The sequence below is a fragment of the Scleropages formosus genome, chromosome 2 (assembly GCF_900964775.1).
Source record: "Scleropages formosus chromosome 2, fSclFor1.1, whole genome shotgun sequence".
NCBI lineage: Eukaryota > Metazoa > Chordata > Actinopteri > Osteoglossiformes > Osteoglossidae > Scleropages > Scleropages formosus.
The window spans coordinates 28,369,777-28,392,530 of record NC_041807.1 but is presented as its reverse complement, the minus strand read 5'-3'; the positions used below and the strand labels follow the sequence as shown (position 1 = coordinate 28,392,530).

Below are 22,754 nucleotides of genomic sequence, written 5' to 3'. Positions count from 1 at the left end.
ATGGGTAAAAAAAAAAAATGAGCAGTAATGCATCAAAGCCATAGAAATTTCTTACTTTTCTAAGAGGACAAGTTTTGTGTAAGGAGGGGGGAGGGGGGGAAATAAATAAATAAATACATCAAAACAAACATAAATCCAAAATTGGATTTTCCCCTTCCTCACATTTAATTATAGCCTATAAAACCGCGCCCTTACGTGTTGTGGGAAGAGGAAATCCAGTAGTGGGACAGGGGATTGTTCATGCTCGTAGGGACAACCTTGTCCAGATTGCCATCCCAGATGGTGTTTTCTTTGGAGAACAAGTAGGTGAGAAACTGCAGAAAAAGCAGTAGGAAGTTGCCTTTATAAGCTACCCAACAGATACGAGTGACACACACATTGGCCAATAAACAGGTGAGCGCATCACACACATTCCTGTATGTTCACACTGTACCGACACATGAAATTGATACTCTTCATGTCCATCGATCTCGTGCGCTTTTTAATGAGCAGGAAACGTGACCCAGAGAAATTCTCAGTAAATACAGGTATGCGCCGCTTTACGATGTTTCGGGCAGCAACGGACCGCATACGAGACGGTGGTCCCGTAAAAAAAAAAAAAAGACTGAAAAATTCCTATCAAAGAGCGACGTCGTAGTCGTCATATGGGTCGCAACGCAATGCATCGCTCACATGTTTTAAGCGTGTTTTGTAAATACATGATAATAAACTGTTACTGGTTTATGTATTTACTGTACAGTAGTTTTTATTAGTGTACTCTTTCTACTTAAAGTTCCGTAATGTAAGATAGTACTGTACACTCCATGGTGTTCACTCAACGACAAAGTCGAACTGCGACTGGTTTCACAGAATGTAACCCCGTCGTTAAATGGCGCATACCTGTTCTGACTTTGTCCGAGCACAACCAAAGATGTGACCTTATCCGTTCTCGCGTGTCCTCTCTGACTGGCATAACTCAATAGCCACTTGATAGTTTAAAACAGGGCTTTATCTGAGTACTACTCGTGTTACTATGTGAAGTTGAACCCTACGGGGATGGTCATTATTCTTGTATGAAATGAATAAATGACTGATTTACACACCTGATTCTACTTACCTACTTGGTTTAACCAATGCAACTTGGGGTTCACTTATTTTACATTTATTCATTTAGTTGACGCTTTTCTCCAAAGCGACTTACAATGTTAAGGTCACAATTATTACGCTTACAATCATTTATCCATTTATTGAGCTGGGTAATTTTTACTGAAGCAATTTAGGGTAAGTACCTTGCTCAAGGGTACTACAGGCCAGAGGTGGGGATCAAACCCACGACCTTTGGGTCCAAACGCAGTAGCTCTAACCACTACACTACCAGCTGTGTATTTTAGCACCTGCACTACTTCTGCACTTCAACTACACACACGATTTCCTCTAAAGCAACATATGGAAGTAGTCATTACACACTGATTATATCCCATGAGAAATATTTCTTCTTATTAAATAACCAATCTGTGGTAAGACCAAGGGACACAATGGCTTCACACACTTTCCAGCAGCTGTATTTGTCTCAGCTGGCAGCGGCTGTGCTGCTCCAGTTCTCTCTACGGATGATACGAATTTAGGTCAGTGCTGCAATGGCAGAAAACCCCCAGAGGTGGCTTGGTTTGACAGGCAAACCACATGAACAGTCAAAGGGGGGTGTGTGTGTGTGGACTTGAGAATGGGCCCAGCACACCAGGGTTCAAAGACAGAGCAACGTGTACTGAGCATCGCGGCTGATAAGCGAGCTGTTGTGGGCTCATGTCAAAGCCCAAACAAATCAGAACAGGCAGAACACGTAGCGGTGGCTCCAGCGAGACCACAGTGGCACAAAGAATACGCTGCCATCCTCTCTCAGCCTCTCACCCGAGCCTAGAGAAACAAGGCCACAGCAGGGCGAGAGCCCCCAGTCTCTCCACTTGTCGGGAAATTACAGCTGACGGCACCTTTGACAGAAGCAGTTCAGATATCAATAGTGTCCAGACAGTTTCTGCAGGATGTCCTGTAAAATCTACAAGGTGAGACTGCATGAGTGCAAAACTGCAATGAGTTGCAAGTGTGACTTTTCCCCACTAAGGAGAAAACAAAAGTGAGAATCTTCCTCAGTATGATAGTCAATAACAAACCCCCAGTCTGAAACCACTTGTCCCAAGTGGGGTCGCAGCGAACCGAAGCCTAACCTGGCAACGCGGGACGTAAGGCTGGAGGGAGAGGGGGGACACCCAGGACGGGACGCCAGACCGTCGCAAGACACCCCGAGCGGGACTCGAACCCCAGACCCACCAGAGAACAGGACCTGGACAAACCTGCTGCGCCACCACACCCCCCTCAATAACAAACCTCAGGATTCATTTGTGGAAGCAGCTTATCAGACAAGGAACCACTTATTAGAGATACTGTTTTTGTTATTTAACACTATTTTTTTAAGGTTTGTAGACCAAGTTACTTACAATGATGTACCCATGTATACAGCTGGGAAATGTTTATTATAGTAATTCAGGGTCGAATTCAGCTCCTTGGAATAACCATACTATGGCTGCCCTCTTTGTTCAAAGCCCAACATTTCTCACATGACCCCAATGAACAGGCTTCGTGTTGGGCGACAGTGTCCCCCTCAATGTTGTCTCACACGGTACAGCTGAGGTTTCCGAGCACCCAGAGGCGCACCCTCCTCTTGCCCCCTCATGGATGACTTTCTGTCTCAAAGGTTTGAGAAAATGCATGTCGCACTCCAGCAGGATGGCGCAGAGACGGACCGTATTGGTAAGTGAGGCTTTTTGCCTCTTCCCCGCCTGCTAGCTCACCCGCCGCCCCCGGCGTTGCTGTTTGTTTTGCTATTTTTGAAAATGCGGGGCTGTGCAAGTGCAGCACAGGTTTTCCCCAGTCTGTGAACAAAAGCTCCCAGGCAGCACCAGTCACCACAGTAATATTGCTCCATTCTACTTATTTTCACAGGAAGCAACCCAGCTTCGGAAGATACGCAAGACTTCTCCTACCGAACATGAAGCATCAATAAAATGATGCAGCTGTAAAGTTATTTCAGAGGAGAAAAACAGTGTTTATTGTCAATGTTTAGGAAGTTTCGTCAGTGGATCTGCAGGGGGCGCTCACCTCATCCGGGTAGAAGGAGGGCTGCTCGATCTCCCTTAGGGGATCTTTCAGGTAGGCAAACATGAACCTTTGAACATCTCCATTGTCTGAGGCCCATGACTCCTACGTACACAGACACAGACTGATGTGAGGGTCAACCAACACCATCTTCGCTTGTTGAATGCAGTAACATTGCGACCCTGGATAACAAAATCATTGATCCATCAGTTACTTACATTCTGATATTGCAAGAGAAAATACTGGAAGTCTTCCAGTGTGACCTTAAGGAGGTCAGGTCTGTCTACAAATCTGCAGGAAACAGGAAAGGAAATGAGATGAGGCCACTTCACAGCGAAGACAGAGAGCAGAACCGCAACTTCAGAGCACCGCACTCCAAAGGAGGACCACGCAACATACCTTTGCAGGAAGGGTATTTCCATCTGAAACAGAGTAATGCACAGCTAGTCACATTAACGCAGGTTATGCGTACATAGTCTATCACAGCCAAAAGACCACTGTACACTCGCACACACTCAACAGAATAACCATCACACACAGACATTTTAAAAAGCAAAATGTATCTTTCATGCATACAAAAAAATGGAGTGACTCCTGGTCCAAACTATAGAACACACCACCACCATCAGGCAGGGAAGAGAATCCATGTCGTCCGTCCCCCCCCCCGTTTTTTCTTTTTTTTGTTAAATCTGGCTGTGATAAAATAACTTAAACATGAATTAGACCAAAGAAATCCTGGAACCAAGAAGTGACTAAATGGAAGTCATTCAAATTCACAACTGTATGAAAAACAGACCACTGGCTAAACAATAAAACCAAGTACAAGACATCGACACTCAGAGAAAAAAAGCAGGTTTAATATAAAAAGGTGCATCGCCGAACTAAGAACCAGTGAGTGATGATGGCTGGTGCCGTAAACCCAAGTACTGCTCCATGAGCCAGCGGCGCTCCATGGGACTGAGCGGTGTTGATGAGGACAACCCTCTTGGGGTGGGGGGTGAATCAGGGACAGGACACAGATAACCAGTTGACAGATGGTCAGGAAGCTGTAGCGGCAAACCCATCATCACCCTCACCAGCCGAATTCAGCTTGTTCCCTGTGGCCATACAACTTGAGGGCATCTACCACACATAAGTGTATTTTCACCATTCTCCTTCAGAATCTACAGCCAGCCACCAACACCCTCCCCCACTCCCCTGCAGTCTCAACCTTCGTTTCAAACTCACCAACTTCTGAGCATCAAACATGAGGCTGCGGTAAAGCTGGGCGAACTGGCTGTAGGTCACGTCTCCATTGCGCAACTCAACCTCCTGAGGGCAACAGATAAACCACCAGATTAAAAACAAAGGCACCAGCGGTAAAGAGATGGCGCCTGGGGGCTGCAAACCTTTAGCCTAGGAGACCAGACTCTTACAATGTCAAGGTCTCCAGTTCAAATCGCACTCCTCCTGTAGCACCCTGGATCACTTACCCTGAACTGGTACAGAAAGAATACCCTGCTGTACGAAAGTTAACACTGAGTCTCCTCGATAAAATGTATTAGCTAAATAAAGATAATTAATTGATAACAACAACAGGAAGGTGGAGAGGATAGACCAAGCTGCTGGGGAGAGGCAGACAAAATAAAACCTAAAAACTTGTATAAGTTACCGGAAACTTCTCGCGCAGGAACCTCATGTTGGGGACTCTGTAGTTGACCTGACCCAGCATGCTTTTCAGATCTTTGCAGGAAATCCTAAAATAAAGAAAACACGTATAAATAATGAAAGGAGTCCACAGCAGACAAGATGGGATTTTCATCACTCCACTTCACCGTAGCCCCGAGCTGAAGTGTTACTTCAGTGATGACTACGATTCTTCTCTGTGAACAGTTCAGCGAGGACCAAAAAAAAATTTCACTGTGGTTACGGGACATCGCTGTATTGGCGAACCTCAAAGGGTACAGTCTGTTTAGGATGACATGTTGGAGGAAGGAAGTGTAAACTGACTGGAAAAAAGGAGCAAAGAGTGAATTAAATACAAGTCCTATGTTTTCACTATAGAGAGTATTTCGGGAAGACTGGAACTGTACACGTTATGCAAACGAGCCAATCGCAATGGAATGGACATTTGACGGTCGAGGCTCGACCAGGACCGTAAAAGACATTGGACTGAGGGTGTGGTGCAGCGGAGGAGCTCATTTCTGATGCATCTGCCACTTATATCTCCATCCCATCCTCCCCCTCTTGCAGTCCTCAACACAACAGCAGCTCCCACTCTTCCTCCCCAGCTGCACAAGGGATTCTCCAGTTCACTTCCTGGACTAGGACATGCTGCCTCTGGCCTCCATTCAGGAGGGGGGGCTGGTGAGTAACCAGCTCCAAGCCAGATAGCATCTCAGCACCTGACAGCAGCGGAAACACCAGGGGGTGTCCCAAGAGTGCCGGGGTGGAACATGCCAACCTGGTGCAGTGCTCTCACCTCCGCAGCACAAGTGTCACACAGCCCTGAGCCCAGCAGCCTCGCTGACTTCCTACCAGCCAGAGTCTTAGAGCATGAGCTGCCAAAGTGGAAGCATTGATCCAGGTGATACAGTATAGTAATAACCTTCAAGTGACTCAGTTTTTACATGCTGGTATTGACCTATAGCCAAATGCATCCCACCATTAGCCTATAGCTTTCAATCAATGAAAAAACAGCAGTGATCAGCCTCAATGACCAGTAACACCCATCTGCATGAGCTCAACCCAGAAAAGCAAAGCAATCAGACTATACAACAGAAGAGATGACCTGCACATTAAATATTTCTGAACTAAAGGCAACAAGACTAAACCATCTTTAACACTTCACCAAGAACACACCACAGTGGCACTTTTTTTATCCTCAACTCAAATGCATCAACATTTTTAGAAAAACAAGAGACCAATTCACATGTGAGTAAACCACATGTAAACTCAGCAATGCGCAGGTCACTCGTACATATGCACACGCGCAAAGACGCGCATTGCCCTCCATGCCCATCTTAGGGTGTTTATTCATAAAAGCGGTGCTGCTATGGGTATTGGACCAATGTTGACATGAGTGTGACATTCCAACCCAGCGCCAAGCGATGCTGGAGCCCATCGCACTCCAGCCGAGCCTGACGCACAGGTCTTCGGACAGCTGTAACTTATCCCAAATCCAGTGACCCTGAAATGAACCCACAGCAGCATCTGCCCCAGCTCTCTCTCACAGCAATGCCACTTCCTCGGAGTAAGAGCGTACGCCGTGGTAGCAGAAGCTGATCCAGGAGTCAAGATATGTGCCAGTTCAACCATTTCTCACATCAACGTCCTACCTTCATTATGAAAAACTATGCACAAGTGTTTGGAGTATTTCATAAATACCATTACAGTCATAGCACCTGTGTACATTTGTTTTCTACACATTTCTCTAAAAATAATGAGTTTGAGAAGTATCTGCATGCACAAGAATATGTTTGGAAGGAAATGCATTGTGATCCTACCCGATTAGCTCTCATCAGAGCACACACACGCACGCACGCACGCCATACTGGGTTCATTCAGAAAGGAAAGATAAGATCTCCTACAGCAGCAGGTTCAACAAGTGTCAAAAGTCATCCTCAAAAAAACCACCTTGAACTTTTCACATTCCACAGCCTGTCAGGTTCTAAAAAGTTGGGTCTGACCAATCACTTTGGCCAAAACAAAATCTGCCCTGAAATGTGTCCACCCCATACAGTTGACATGTGGACCTCACATCCAAGCTAAAGCCTAGAGCACTGACAGTACCTCACAAAAAGCCCCTCTTCCTCTGTTCCACTACAGGAAGAGCCCATTCTAAGCAAATGTAGTTTTAACCCCACCCTGCACTTAACAGATGCTGCACTAGTCCCCCCCCCCACCCCCCAATTGTTATTGTTTTCCCTTAAATGACTTAACACATTTCACTTACTTGTCTTCTCTGCTGCGATCAACAGCATGAAACTGCTTCCGTAACCACCTGGGTACGAGAAAGAGACAAACTGAATTCATGATGCATAACTTGTGGACATATATCATAAAACAAGGTTGTTTTCAAAATACCTGCAATGTTCACTAAATAATAGAGTTGTGTGGCAGAACATCAAATATGGGTCAACTTTAAATGTGTCATGTAAAGGCGTTTATACACCTGTTTTTATAGTATTTCCAAAATTACTTTTTACATTTACCTGACACTTTTTTCCAAAGCTTTACAATGTTAATATACCTACAATTATTTACCCATTTATAATCTGGGTCATTTTACTGGAGCAATTTAGGGTAAGTAGCCTGCTCAAGGGTACTACAGCCGGAGGTGAGATTCGAACCTGCAACCTTTGGGTCCAAGGGCAGTGATTCTAACCATTACATCCTCAGCTGTTCCACAAGTTTCCCACCATGTAACCTATTAAAATTGACCTGATCTACACGCTACGCGTTCCACGCTAAAATACAGTGAGTCTGTACAACCTCCCATTGCTCATGTGAAAGATGAGAGCGAAGGCTACTAGCAGGAAGGAACTGATTTCAACCTCTCGATCTGCAGTGGCGTGGAGGACCGGAGCGTGTCTTCCACCAGCCACGTGAGGCCCTTCACCCACATGGACATCTCCTCATCCGACATCGCTGAAACACCCAAGGGCAGAAAAATTAGAGCGCCATAAACAAGACACACAACAACGTGGAGAGCTGCGTGCGTGTCTGTGCGCCCCAAGAGTTATAGCGCAAACGTGTTTGCGGCAAGACCCACCTGCAAGACTGAGGGCTTTGAGACGGAATTCGGTGCCATACAGGATGACAAAGCAGTGGGCCTGGTCCAGCCGACCCGCAGAGTCTTCCACGTAGCGCTCGAAATCCCTGGACTTCTGTCCTGCCCGGATCTCCTTGATTTCCCGGATGTCAACTGCGGTAAGAAGGCCACAGATGAACGTACTGAGAAATAATGAAGGGGAAAAAAAACCGTTCCGTTAAGTACAGGCACTGTCAGTGCTCACTGTGCCTTCCTGTGGTTCCTTCCTGTTAATTCCTGGCATACGGGGCTCTCTCAGCCCTCAGCTGTCAACGCAGCTGTACAGCTACCATCTAGCGCACAATCCGAAAACCTCAAAGTCCAATCTGTGCTAAAAGCCCCAGAAGAACGAAGGAACGGTAGCCATGACCACCTCAGGTCTTCACCCTGACTTACATACACATAGCTTCATTACAGCCCAGACCCTTTACAGGGAATCTGACCCTCTGAGGAAATGGCAAAGTTATTCTCATGAAGTCTTCAAATCTATCAATTGAACATTATGAAATTAAACTAAATAAGAATAAAAAAAATTGAGAGAGGGTGGCACAGCAGCACAGCAGGTAACCCTACTGCCTAAGTAGTCACTCCTGAGCAGTGGGTTTAGATGTGACCCTGAATCCAGCTCAGTCTGCGTGGAGTTGACCTGTTGCTGCGTCCACACGGACTTCCTCTGGGAGCCCCGGCCTCCTCCCACAACCCAAAGACACGTTTCACGTGAATGGGAGCCTCCGAATTGCCCTGCGTCTGTACATTTCAGTAAACGAGCGAGCGCTTGTCCGGCGGCAGACTGGCCACCTGTCCAAGGTGGACCCTTCCAGCATAGGCTCCAGACCACTGCAACCCAGAATTAGGCAAATTAGCATGGGAGACTGGAGGAAGAGGGGGGGAAAAAAAAGAAAAAAAAAAAAAAACCCTGTAGAAGGACTGCCACAAATGGTTTCACACGTATGGGTCCATCTCACCTGGGAATATGTTTCGGGTCTTTCTCTCTTACGTAACAGGCACGTGCAGAGCCAGAGGGTGGAGTCACAACTGAGGAAGCCGTCCGCCACGCAGACCAGCAACACCACATACGGAAAAGTCTTAAAGGCCCCGTCCGTGTTTGGGTTTTTCGTCCTGCAGCCGGAGCCACGGCTAGGTCACGCAGTGTCCCGGTTAGAGCGGGCGGGTGTAGCTGGACGCCACTGTTTGTTTGTGTGCTTACACAGAGCTCCTCTGAGCATCACAAAGGGGCTCTGTCCAAGGCCATGGGGTGAGGGTAGGGGGAGGCATGGTTACGGCCCATCAACGCCACACAGAGGCTCTGTTTAAACAGCCCCCCCACCCGGTCAACAATGAGCAACACTCATTGTAGCACAAATAAACCACGGTAAAACAGTGCTACACTAAATTAACTGAAATCCCGCCTGCACTTTATTCTATCAAACAAAATTTGCGCGAAGAAATAAGTCCTTTTCGGGAGAAAACCTGGAAAATGTGCTTAACAAACCCTTTAATTACCTGGGAACCTTAGAATTAATAAGTACTTGAAATGTGGAGCTGTTTTCACATTTTGTGTGTTAATTTATTGTGTAAAAACAGGTATTCCTCAACACCAAGTGCTCAAAAATGCGTATAATATATTGTAGCAAGAATAGAGCTGGAAATAAAGGTGTCTCAATTAAGACGAACAACAGCCCACCCAAAACTGAAAGTGCAACCGATGACAAACAATGTATTCCCCACACACACACACACACACACACACACACACACACACACACACACACACACACACACACACACACACACACGTATGCAAACAGAGGTACTGATTTCCCAGAGCAGTTGAAGGAGTCTCAATGGCCAAGGTATACAGAGTAGGGAATGTGGTTTTTGTGTGTGTGTGAGAGAGAGAGAGCGCGCGCGCGCGCAACTGCACAGCAGACAATGCGTAAAAGGCAGGAGAAGCGTACTTTGTCAGACACTGAGCTCTTCAAACACAGGTATAAGCAGAAACAAAAGGGAAAACTTTTGTTCCTGCTGAAATAAAATGTGTGCTGTTGTTCCGAAGCACACAGTTAAGAAGGCCAGTGCTGCCAGGTGGGATAAAGTTAAGGAGGAGACTGAGGAGACAAACCTCAGTTAGACATGATGGCAGAAAGTACAGTACCAGTTAAAAGTGCAAGTCCACCTGGGTGGGGATCTACATTTCCATTCATTCATTTAGCATTTTCTCCAGAGCGACTTAATGGTAAGGTGCTGCGGGGGGGGGGGGGGGGGGACGACACCGAAACACATCTGCAGGCAGAGGCGTGCAAAGCAACTCAGGGCATGCAGCATGCAGATTTTGCACTTCCACAACACCAAGACAAACTTCACAAAAAACATCAGAAATGCACATACAAAGTGCAACAAAAAGCCTGGAAGTGCAGGGCAAGAGCACAGTTTTCACACATCTGTGTGTGTGAGAGTGAGTCTTTCCCTACTACAGGGGGCCCAGGGGTGCGCCATAGAGCACAGAGAAGTCGCAGCTTCCTGATCTTTCCTGCCTTGACCACATTTCCTGCACTGCGCTGGCATAGGCCAACTGCTCGCTCCTTAACCCACTCATCCTTGTCTCAACCTCCCACCCTTACACACACACACAACCTTTCCACATATCACTTAACCCAAAAACACACACACGCCTTTTTTGTGCTGCACTCTGTCCAAGTCTCACACACACACACACACACACACACACACACACAGTCTCTACCCCCATCATCTAAACATATACACAGACCAAACATGCCTGTCCTGTCTCTCACAGACACACACACACACACACACACCTTTTTAACACTATACTTTTAGATCCTTTTTCCTGAGAGACAAAGTGCAGTACAAGCAAGGTTTGAGTTTTTCCATGTCTAAAAACAGCAAGTAAAGACTGCGTCCAAAACAAATCACTCTGGGATACATTCTGCTATTTTAATGAAGTCCATAGGTCTCCATCTTGCATTTGTTTTTTTGGAGGGGTGGGGTACTTTATCAATCTGTTAGAGATGGCCTGTCCTTAATATAGGTGATCTGAGTGCACTGCAGAGCTCTTGGGCCACGTGGCAGCATGGCAGGTAGTGCTGGTGCCTCGCGGGCCTAGGATATGGGTTCAGACTTATGTTCGATCCTGGCTCAGTCTGCATATTTTCACATTTCCTCACAAACTCCAAAGAGGTGCGTTTCAGCTGAATCGGCGATTAAGCTGCAGTTGTCATTTTAATTACATGCATGAGCTTAGATTCAGTACTAACACAAATATCCCAGCTGCAATGAACAACAAAAGCTTCACGATCCATTTTTTCCATTTGTGCACATTTATAAATAACACTGAGAATGAGGTGGTTAACAACCTTATGTGACCAACAAAGTTTCCAGTGTGGCTGCAGCCCTCACGCAACTCACACCCCCATTCTCTGCACTCGTGCTTTTCACAGAATCTGAAAAATAACATCAAGAATAGAACAGAGTCCATCTCCCAAAGACCATTTCTGTGCTAAATGCTGCTGCAAACCAAGTGTCAAAGTCCATCAGCTGTAAAACTACAGTACACATTTGGCGAGACGCACGCTTTGAGGATAAATGAGGTTACAGCTCATTTTCGGGTAGCCATTCCAGCCAGTGTGTACCGCTGTACCAATTAGTCCTCAGTGCTTTTTATAAAGTCCTACAGCATGGGACTGTACTGTATTCTAACTGTAGCAAGTATGATCTGACTGCAAATCATCATATGAGCAGCATCTTTTAATGGGAAATTCACTGATTTTTGCATTTGGACTATTTCACATAGTAACATTTAATATGGTGTGTTTTCCAACCCTAAATTTATCAGGCAACTAACAAAAGTCCCTACATTTCAAGTTTTTCAAAAAAGTCAGAAGTTTCAGGAAAAGGTTATGTCGCTCACAAGTGGGCCTTTACATCTGCCTACTACTCATACACACGTTCATCTTGTACTGTCGGGAGGCGAGATGCAGCCGCATCTTTCACCGTCACACTACAAGAGAAAGTAAGCAGAGAGCGACAGAGTGCAGGCGGCAGGGGGGACAGTCCACCATAGATGCAGTAACCCATTTTGCAAATTGCACGCTTACGGAAGGCAAAACTGTGTCAAAAAATCCGGAGCGATAAATCCAGCTGCAACAGATGTGCCAGTTAAAGGGAGAGTTTCCGCACATTTTCACACTCATCCTGACAAGAATACCGACAAACATCACAGCACATCAGATCAGTATAACATTACTTCTTGGCTTTTAAGACTAAACCTCTTTAAATTTCATTATAAGATCTATTTGAGCAACGAGGAGAAGTACATAGGGTACACCTACAAGGTACATACTGTATAATGGGTTTAATGCTAAATAAGGGTTTCGGTGAGGACCAGACTACCTAAAGTTTATTAAGGTGTACAGGGACGGGGCACATTTAGGTAACTGTTACAGAAGCCTAGAAACGGAAAAAGTTAAATCTCTCTTCCCGCCTCGGCCAGCAGATAATCTTCAGTTCTCTCAGACAGACGGCTTTTATAAATGGCAGGAGAAACACCTTCTGACATCAGGTGGGTTTGTGGCCATGTGGCCACGTACTCAACCTGTCCTGAAAGAGGAAGGCACACACACTCATCTTTCCATCTTCCAGCGGGGAATTCTCATCCAGTGCAGGACAGAGGGAAGTTCCTCAGCAGAAGAGGCCCAGATGAAGCAGGTCAACATACCCCAGCAGATACTCCTGTAGAGCGGCAGCTTGGATTCCAGCGGTCACCCAACAGCCTTGGGTAAAAAAGTTCACCTGTACCCGTTCTCCAACCAGCTTCTTACTTTAGCTTGAGGAGCAACGAGGAGCAGCAGGTAGGGTACATCTACAAGGTACATATGACAGGTATAATGCTAAATGAGGGTCTCGGTGAGGACCAGACTCTACCTAAAGAGTATGTTACATTACAGCCACTAGGAACCATACCAACAAGTTTTCAAGACCGGCCACTTTATTACCAAGTGTAGCGCAACAAAGCACAATATACACGCCAGTACCTACCCCGTCCAGCAGACTGCTGTCTTCAGACCACCATATCAATTACAGCGTGCCAGTGCAATAAGCATCCATGGGAGCAAGGAGAGATTTAATAATGAGACCCATGAACAATGCCCTGCTACTGGTAGGTGTGTAAAAGGCACATGTCGGGTGTTCTGGCTGAAATAAACCTTTCAAGGCAAACAATGAAAATAGTGACTGGAAAAAGTGCCATATCATTATGCTAATAATTAGTTGAGATGCAGACAGCATGGCCAACAAGACACTGTTGATCTAACATTTGGTTTCACGGGTGGTACAACTGTTCTTGACAACACTTCTCAGTATAATACCTGTAACCTTTACCTGGCACGGAGCCGTGTCAAAATTCGTGCTCAAATCAAAAATGAGGAGGGTTTTTAAATTTTAAAACTGTCGGTTGCTGTCACTCAGTTCCCCCTCAAAACACAAACAAGATACATATTACTACCACCTACACCAAAACTACCTTGCATAAAATACATTTACTGATGACTGTTTAATGTTAACAGTGGAATGTTTACATTTGTTCAAAATATAAGGTAATCTTCCAGAAATCTGAACCGTCTCCGTATGAAAGCAGTGACAGAAAATTAATGTCTGTTGCAGTGCCAATATCTGACAAAACTCAATAACTGTACCGGCTACTTGTAACTCTATATATCCAAAGACAAAATGCTCAAGACTGAATTAGAAACATCGTGGAGCAAATGTCCCAGTGTTGAGCGGTACGGATGAAAGAAAACACATTTCCACCCCTTTGCCTGTCAGCATGAAAACAGAAAACAATCAGGACCCACCAGTCAAGCACTTCTACATTTCCTGTAAAAGCAGCCCTTGGAACTATTTCTGTACGCTGATGGGCAGAATTCACCAATATATCCCCACTCGGGGTATCAAGTGGCTGCTGTGAGCTCACGTGCATTGGAGGGGGGGGGGGGTCTGTAATGGTTAAAGATGTTTTTGTGTCCCTACTCCGCTGCATCCGGAGCAGAGTGCAGCCGCTCAGCAGACATCCTGCGAAGCCCAAGCAAAAGGACAGAGAGCAGTATGCTAAGCCAGCGAGTTATTGCATAACACTCAAAGTCAAGTATGTTTATAAAATATACATGACACACAACCACGAAAACTATATTTTACCCATAGCCATTACAACGAACTTGAATTTCTGTTGTTAACACAGCAAACACAGGCGCAACTTTCAAATCATTACCTTGAAATATGCCAATGTCTCTTGCTCGTTTCCGTACGAACACGGACAGACTGCCTTTTGACCGTCGTGTGTCATATTTCCTTTCCAGAGGGTTTTTTAAAAAAAAAAAAAAAAAACCAGGCTGACCCTGGTACAAACACTTATTTTTGTTTTTGTCTTTGCACAACTTTGAGAGAAAACACACTTTGTCATCAGTACGTGCAGAGTGCAGCAGACTCAAGAACAGCCAGTAATAAATATCACTAAGCTGCGTACATGATCCTTTTATTATTTTTATCCTTTATTTAGCTGATACATTTGCCCAAGGTGGTGTGCCATGTATGGTTTGCACACTAAGCAGCTTGCACTCATTTACCCATTTATACAGCGGAGCAGTTTCTACTGGAGTAATTCGGAGCAACTATCTTGATAAAGTGTACTACAACAGCAGTGGGATTGGAGCAAAGATCCTTCAGACCGCAAGGCTCCAGTCCCAACCGCTACCTTCGACGCCAGAAAGACCAGGCCAAGGACAGCACAGTATAAAATGCGGCACAACGCGAGCCAATTATACGGTCGGGAATTTTGACCAGGGTGATTCAGTCTAAGTTTGTTGTTCAAGGACCCCATGACAGCGGGAGGGGTTCGGCTCGCAACTCGATCTTCAGATTGCTAGTCCACGATCTCCTGCAACAGTCCCAAGGACTTTTAAAGTACCGTACCTACAACCGCCTCTATGCACGGACACCGAGTGACTCCCGGTGGCGGCAGGCCACGGCTTTCACGCGTTACCCTTGGGCCGACAGGCAGCGTGGGGCGTTTACCGCTGGCACTCTGCAATCGGAACGGTCCTGGTTCCGGTCCCACCGCTGCAGCGATGACCAGGCAGCAGGCACTTGCCCCCAGCTCATGAGTAAGGGCCCACTGCTGTACACAGGGGGGGGGATCCACGTAAAACCAAATTTATCAAACAGTCTGCAGTCTCGAGTCAGCACAACACAGGTTAATGAAGTAATACTACTAGCACACGTGACCAGCACTTTGTTGGGTCCGTACCCGCGGAGGAGGAGGAGGACGCGACCCCACGATCACGATGCACTCACTCACTTTCGCCCTCGATCTTGTCCGTGCCCCGGGTCCAGATCACCTGCCGGGTCTCCAGCTTCACCTGGAAGGTCCTCCGCTCGGGCCGCTGGGACTTCTTGGAGGAGTACACGGTGAGCACGGTGCCGAGCTCCAGGTCGCGGTACAGCCGGTTCACCTCCGCGTCGCTGTCCGCCCAGGGCGCCGCCGCTGCCGCCGCGCCGCCGCCGCCGGGCCCGTTCGGGAGGAAGGCCATGCCGAGCTGCTCCTCTGGCCACCGCCGGGCACCACTGGCACTGCGGACTTACCCCGCTGCACGAGGACACCTAGAGCGGGGCAAACGAACGGCGAGCTCTTGAGGGAGAAGAAGAACAGAAAGCCGCCGCGCGGCTAAAAACGGCGGCGGGGCTGAATGTCGGTGCCTGGCTGACGTGACGGTGGACGAACGAAGCTGGCAAACAAACATGATAACGAGAAATAACTGAGGAAACGCGAGCGAGTTCCACTCAAATACGCGTCCGCATCATAAACCCATTTTTTTGTCTCTTTTCTAGAAGTGCCTCGACGACTGCCCGCAGCCCGAAGCAGGAGGCGCGGTTACTTCTCCTCAACCCGCTTCAGGAGGTTTCCCCCCCCCCAAGCCGAGCTCACTGCTACTACTAGCGCAGACAGAGACATGATGTCGTTCGCGCTGTGGGAACAGCGAGGAGGCTCCGCGCTCCCGCACCTCGTCACGACGCAGAATTAGCGCAAAAGTGACGCGAATGAGAGCCTGTGGAAAACGCCGGAGCCGCCGGAGCCGCCGGACCGCGAGGGGGGGGAGGGAAGTCTCTCGCCGCCATCGCCCAGGTATTACTCCCACTTCGCGCGAGCCTCACCTTCTCAGAACGCGGCGGGCTCCACACAAAGCGCGGCGGCGCGTCGTCTGGCCGCAATCTCGGCCCCGCTCATCGCTACAGCAACCCAGCTGTGTCGGTCTCCTCCTTCTCTCCGCCGGCCCTAAATCATCGTGTCCCCGCGGAGCCAACGAAGTCTATTCCCGAGGTTTTCCCGTGGCGTCCCGCCGACAGCCCCCACACGGCAGCCTCGCTGGCTGCTTCAGACGCGGCAGCTGCGCCCTTCCCCCATCCGAGCAGCGGATCGCGCCGGATCGGAACGGATCGGATGGGCCCCTTAAAGACACAGCGGCAACTTTCTCGACCCCTCACTGCTAGTTATACCGGGACGGTCCGGGCCGACCTCCACTGGGCAATAAAATATTGTCCCCCCCCCCCCCATCTTCATAAGTTGTACTGGATTTAATGTAAAAGCCTCGAACCCATTCACAGTATGTGTACAGTGGAAGTCTGAGGTTAAGGACTCGTAACCTGAATGTTTTTGGTTCAGTCCCCAGTTGCGTTGAACTACTAGGGAAGCGGGTTTGAGCTGTTGCCTGCTGTACTCTCGCTGGAATCCTCCCTCCTTTTGTACTACGCTTAGGTACTTTCCTAAGTACTCCAGGAAAATAAGCAGTTCTCTAAGTTACTTTGATGCCACGTACTAGGATACGAGTAGGGAACAGCACAGTGGGTAGAGCGATCCAAAGAGCTGCTGGGTTCAGATCCAACCTCCTGCTTTAGTACTCCTAAGCTGCTGCAGTAAACACTACTAAGCTGTATAAATGGGTAAATAATTGACAGTAGCTTAGTATACAAACCCAGTGCTGAAAGATGCTTTGCAGTAAGATGTCAACCAAGTTTAACACCATCTCTTAAAATTTAATTTGTTTTTTTTTTTTTTTTTTTTTTTCCTTTGGAGGAAAATGACAACCAGGGTAATAACGCTGTGTCCCAAATATACCGCATCATATTGTGCACATGATGTAAGAGGGTGTGTCTCCAGGAGTGTTCAAGCAAGTCTCATTTGTCCTCTAGTATTTGTGCTACTGCTAATATTTTTGGTCCCCCAGTTTATGACAAGCTAAAAATATTTCAGATGTGAGTGGATGTAGTGACCCAGATGAGAAGCCTGCAGTTTCCAGACAAGCCTTTGTTGCTGCTTGCACCTGAGTTATTTTGGTAAAACTCAGTATAATGGCACTTGACATACATAGAATTCAAAATTATTTGCCAAAATTAACTGGTCATTTTAGTTCCAAAGGCACATTGTGATTTCATCCATAATTTTTTATATTTGTATCCTTTTCTTATTGTTTTCCATAAGACAGAAAAAAAATTGGCATTCAGAATAACCCATTTTAAAAACATAAACGGTTACCATATTTTAAATCTCATTTTCAGTTAACAGATGTTTAATAAATGAGACAGGAAGTATGTTGAACATATGTGTCCTTGGCCTGACATATGCTGTTCTCCTGTTCAAGGTGTACCCAATCTCACACTATGTGCTTTCAGGATGAACTGTAGACCACCTTGACCGTATAGTAGGACAAGCGGTTATTGATAACGAGTGGAAAAAGTACAGCCCTTAGTGATTTAAGAAGTCTGATAGCTGCACTGCTACGGCTCTTTTACATGCCTTTCAAAAAATCCTTGTGAAACTTCTCATTAAAGAGAGCATTAACATTGGGTCCACACTCACTTTTCAGCAAGGCACAGCACTTGCAAAGGACTAACCAGGTCATTTCTCCGTAGATTAATTTAGTATTTAATTTTTTAAGCATGGCAATAAAAATATGGACTAACTATGCTGCCATTCATGGGTCTGAAAATATCATTAATTTGTCATTGTGTCAACTACAATGTCTGTTAGTCATAGTCGCATATCTATTAGTTCACTCAGCTATAAAGTCATTAATACAACATACATTTAATTCACTGTATGAGAAGTAATTTTAATTCAAGGCATGCTGTCGCAATTAGTTGTGTAGCATTTATAAATTTGTTAAATTTTAGTATTAAGGATATTAATTGCATTTCTCTTTACAATTAACAACACTCTAATTCATAATCATTGCTCAGCAAGCTTTGGTAATGTCAGGACAACATGCTCAACTCTAGCAACAATCTTAAAGATTTGGTCGCCAGAGTCAACAAGAGCAGCATTCTCAAACATTGTAAAGTAAAAGGCTTAATTTGCACAATGTACAGATGCATTTTGAAAAAACTGACTTGAATTAAGATTGACAAATGATCAAAACAGATGAGGAAGGACTTTACACTGGAATCAGACCAAAATGAAACCATTTACCAAATCTTAAAGACACAGTTTGAAGGATTTTACTTCACTCTGTAAAGTCCACTTTTTATGTTGAGTTGTGTCCACATAAAACATTTCCAAAAAACATGCTAAAACTTTTGTCACTTTCCAACGAAACGTATCCAGCATTTAACATGTTTAACCCACTCTGTCCAATATCAACATCTGACCATATGGTGGTACGACTGAACTAGCAATTTCGTCACAATATTGCTACAACATGCAATGTATTTATAGTTTTAACACTATACAGATCTGAAAGCTGGGAATTGGAGAGGCAGGACAGGAAATAAGTACTTTGGGTCCTGAACTAATTGAAAACAACTGGGCTCAGAAATCCGTTCATAACTTGACTAGTACATAACTCCTACTGTGTCACAGTGAAAAAACCATGCAATACAGACATCCTTCAGTGTATTCACAGGATAGAATCTGCACAAATTTAAGATAAATGTATAATTTTTTAAAAAATCCCATGTAATACTTCCAATCGCCAATCCATTTTCAATAACTACTTGCCCATGCACGGTCCCAGTAATATGGTGTCTATCCCAGAATAATAGGGCAGAATACAAATTGGAGAGTAAACAGTGTACTTTTATTAACTTTAAACTATTTTAACACTAAAACTTAGAAATTTAAATGACTAAAAATAAAAAAATTACATCATCGTGCTCGATCCCTTATTCCATCCCAGTTATGAATTCATCACATAAGCATACACAACATTTCTTAGCTTCTTGCCACATCCAGATGCCTTTTATTTATGTATTTACTGCATTTATTTACATTTAATTATCTAGCTGACTGACTCTTTTCTCCAAACCTACTTATAGTTTTAAGGAACTTATGGTGAGTTACACATTTATACAGGTTTAGTATGGTTTTAGTGGAGTTATTTTGGATAACTACCTTGCTCAGGGGTACTACAGCCAGGAGTAGCATCTGCAATGAAAGCTTAATAATACAGGTCCTCAGTTTATTTGAGAGGCAGCTGGTCACATAGCAGTTAGAGCCGCTGCCTTTTGACCCAAAGGCTGTAGGTTTGAATCCCAGCTGTAGTACCCTCGAGCAAGGTACTTACCTTGAATTGCTCCAGTAAAGTAACACAGTGGTATAAATGAGTAATTACATTTATTTACTTAGCAGACACTTTCCTCAAAAAACAACTTCTAATGAACTCTATTTAGTGTTATCAGCCCACACACCTTATTCACCAAGGTGACTTACCCTGCTAGATAAACTACTTACAATGGGTCTGTATCACTCATACACTATAGGTGAACCTCAACAGCATGTCCTTAGACTGCGGGAGGAAACCCATGCAGACACCAGGAGAACATGCAAACTCCACACAGATTGAGCGGGGATCGAACCCACGCCCTTTCACACCACTCAGGAACTGTGAGACAGCAGCACTACTCGCTGTGCCACCCGGTATAAATATAATTTAATTTACATTTATTCATTTAGCAGACGCTTTTCTCCAAAGTGACATACATTTCATAGAAAATACAATGTGTGCATTACATTAGCAGAAATAGAGAAACACACACACACACACACACACACACACACATTTTCAGAACCGCTTGTCCCATACGGGGTCACGGGGAACCGGAGCAACATGTTTAATTAATTTTAGGTATCTTAACATTCATTGTAAGTTGCTTTGGAGGAAAGCATCAGCTACATGAATAAATTAATTTAACGATTAGGTTATGTAAAAATGTTGTACATAGCTATAGTAAATAGACTTTTCGTTATAACATTTCTAAAGATTCAAGCTAAAGTAAAAAATAAAAGAAATGAAAATAAAAATAAATCCTCGATAAACTTTCCTTCAGTGCCTATTGTACTGTTGACCCATTCATGATATTAACATGTGCAACAATTGTCATCCTTTTGGTCACCAACACTAAAGGACACCAGACACGGTAAAAGTGAAGGCAGTCCCACACTCCCATTCTGTCATTCTGTTTCTATTTCAAGTGCCTTTTACTGCCGACTAACACCTTGAGGCAGAAACGCAGGTTACTATTGCTCTGCAGCACACAGAAATGGAAAGAAAATGAATGGAGCAGAAAGTAACTAAATATATAAATAAATAAGTGACGTATGTTTGTATCTTCAAAGATCATAACTCAATAACTCATAACAGGGGGAGCCAGTGTAGAAAGACTACCTTGAACTGTGATCTTGGATACAACTTCTTATGATACCATGGAGAGCCAGGAATAAAGAATTGATTGTGGATCAAAACAAGCCATAAGGACAAATTACAAATGATGTAGTCATTATCTAGATACATCACGGAAAGACTGCATTATCCCGAAAAGACTAAATATTTGGAAAAGCCGAAGGAGAATAGCAACCACAGGGTGGGCTCAGTCACAATGACAATGGACACAACTCTATCAAGCTGAAGGACGGAACTTTCTGGAGGGACTCTGTCCCTGTTCTCCCTAACAGCTGACGTTGACAACCAAAAGTTATAGTTTGTAACAGTGAGGATGGGTTTAAACAACAGGCCTAAAATGAATTAAGCCCAAGGCAGCGGTACAGAAATGAAGGACACGAGTGGAACCGCTGAGTGAAATGAAACCCACCTTCCCAACTAGTACTGGACCCCACTGCTTCACAGCAGTTTTCTTGGTTTGACCTCTTTTGCAATCCATAGGACGGCATTTCTCATCTCAATAAACCTGGATGTTACTTTGGTGTCTATCGACGCAGGACAAGGGGTTTTAACTGCCAGACATGGAAGATAATAGCTTTTTTTTTTTTTTTTTTTTTTAAGAAGGAAAAGAAAAAATTGACACAGCAGCCTTCCTAAACCGCAAAACATGGCGCTGTCTTGAGTTCACGCCACAAACTGCTGTGACGAAATTACTTTTCGTCAGACCCCCCCGCTCCCCCTTTTTTTTTTTTTTTTTTTTCTTGACGAACACGTGATTTCGTCTCGTCCTAATTTGTATTCGGACTAAAACGCGGAGTCCGTTTGCACTCCGTCCCAATGCAACATTTCCGCGCGTGAGCGCTTTCGTTCGTTGAAGTGAAAGATTGAACGAGAGCTACATTGTCGTGCTAAATAATTTCCTCAGCGAATTCATTGCATTCACTTTCACAGTAATTATACACTTGGGATTAATTGCTTAACACTACATACAGTGAATCTGCTGTATTTCAGCTTTCATTGTGAAACACATCTAGTCTTTTTTTCGCAAACCAAACATAAGTTGACTGAGAGGTAAGAACCAATTTAGTCGTTTGTAAATTACACTGAATGTGACGATGTTGTTAAGTGGACAATCACACACTCACTGTGGTTAAAATGAAGCGTGTCGGTGCCGTCAGCGTTGGGAAAACCTAGTGTCTCTGTGAAGGACAAAAGTTTGGGGGAAACGCGTCCCGGTCCCGGTCAACGTCGTTCCCTGAGCGAGGCGGCGGCGGCGGCGGCGGAGACCTCGTGTGGCAGCAAGTAGAAAAGCTACAACTTTGACGTAATTGTCGCTGTTTGAACGTATTTCCCAAAGTGTAACGTGGCCGAAAGCGCTTACGTTTGTTTCACTGTTCAGACGACTAAATGCTTTGTGTTTCTTTTTGTGTGTGTAGAAGCCACCAGGGCAGGGCGTTTAAGACTTTTTTTTTTTTTTTTTTTTTTTTTTTTTTTTTTTTTTTTTTTTTACAGCATTGGCCCTTCACATCAGGTGTTCTACTCTTTCTTTGTTAACTCCTGTTAAACCTGAATTTTCACCATGAAAATGACATGGGATTGTTATGGGGAAAGACTTTGTCTTGACAATTGTATTTTATGTAATGGTTGCTTAGTAATTTTGTTGACCAACTGTAGGAAAATGGTGCTGGGTTTGTTTGTTTGATTGGATTTTTAATGTATTGTTTTGGTTGTGTGTGTATTATTGATAACTTTTTTATTAAATAAAGTTTGGGGAAAAAAAGAAAATGACATTTCCCATGTTTTGCTTGAATCGGCCGCTATTGTACAAGTATCCTGTCTCATCGGGGTGTCTTGGATAATAAAGACTGGATTGGTGTCCATTCATCACGTGTATTCTTAAGTAAAATATCTTTAGGTTATAATGTATTATTTATATCCAAACGCATTCATGTTGAATCAGTACTGCTTAACTAACAAGGTGTACATTTTTATTAAAATTTTGATTTTTTTTTTTTTTTTTTTTATTCCATCTGACTGTGGCTGTTGGGCTGAAGTGCAGAGCCAAACTTTCAATCACCACAGAAAACAACAGACTTTATATGAGGTTT

The 22,754-nt window shown here is 44.8% G+C and overlaps 1 protein-coding gene across 3 annotated transcripts in view; it reads right to left on the bottom strand.

The window, feature by feature from the left end:
- Positions 1-21,885, bottom strand: part of plcg1 (phospholipase C, gamma 1) — a 34,079-nt gene extending 12,194 nt beyond the window's left edge. For 2 of the 3 annotated variants that reach the window (XM_018756628.2, XM_018756629.2), the window contains exons 1-11: positions 16,148-16,556; positions 15,294-15,595; positions 7,883-8,035; positions 7,665-7,758; positions 7,064-7,111; positions 4,781-4,865; positions 4,357-4,440; positions 3,529-3,551; positions 3,348-3,420; positions 3,133-3,234; positions 196-314 (exon numbers count right to left, since the gene is read on the bottom strand). In XM_018756628.2, the coding sequence (XP_018612144.2) occupies positions 196-314; positions 3,133-3,234; positions 3,348-3,420; positions 3,529-3,551; positions 4,357-4,440; positions 4,781-4,865; positions 7,064-7,111; positions 7,665-7,758; positions 7,883-8,035; positions 15,294-15,525 (1,013 nt within the window). In that variant the 5' untranslated portion in view covers positions 15,526-15,595; positions 16,148-16,556. Of the gene's footprint in view, positions 1-195; positions 315-3,132; positions 3,235-3,347; positions 3,421-3,528; positions 3,552-4,356; positions 4,441-4,780; positions 4,866-7,063; positions 7,112-7,664; positions 7,759-7,882; positions 8,036-15,293; positions 15,596-16,147; positions 16,557-21,791 lie in introns of those variants that run through there. The other variant, XM_029247381.1, reaches the window with a different exon arrangement.
- Positions 21,886-22,754: the final 869 nt, after the last annotated feature.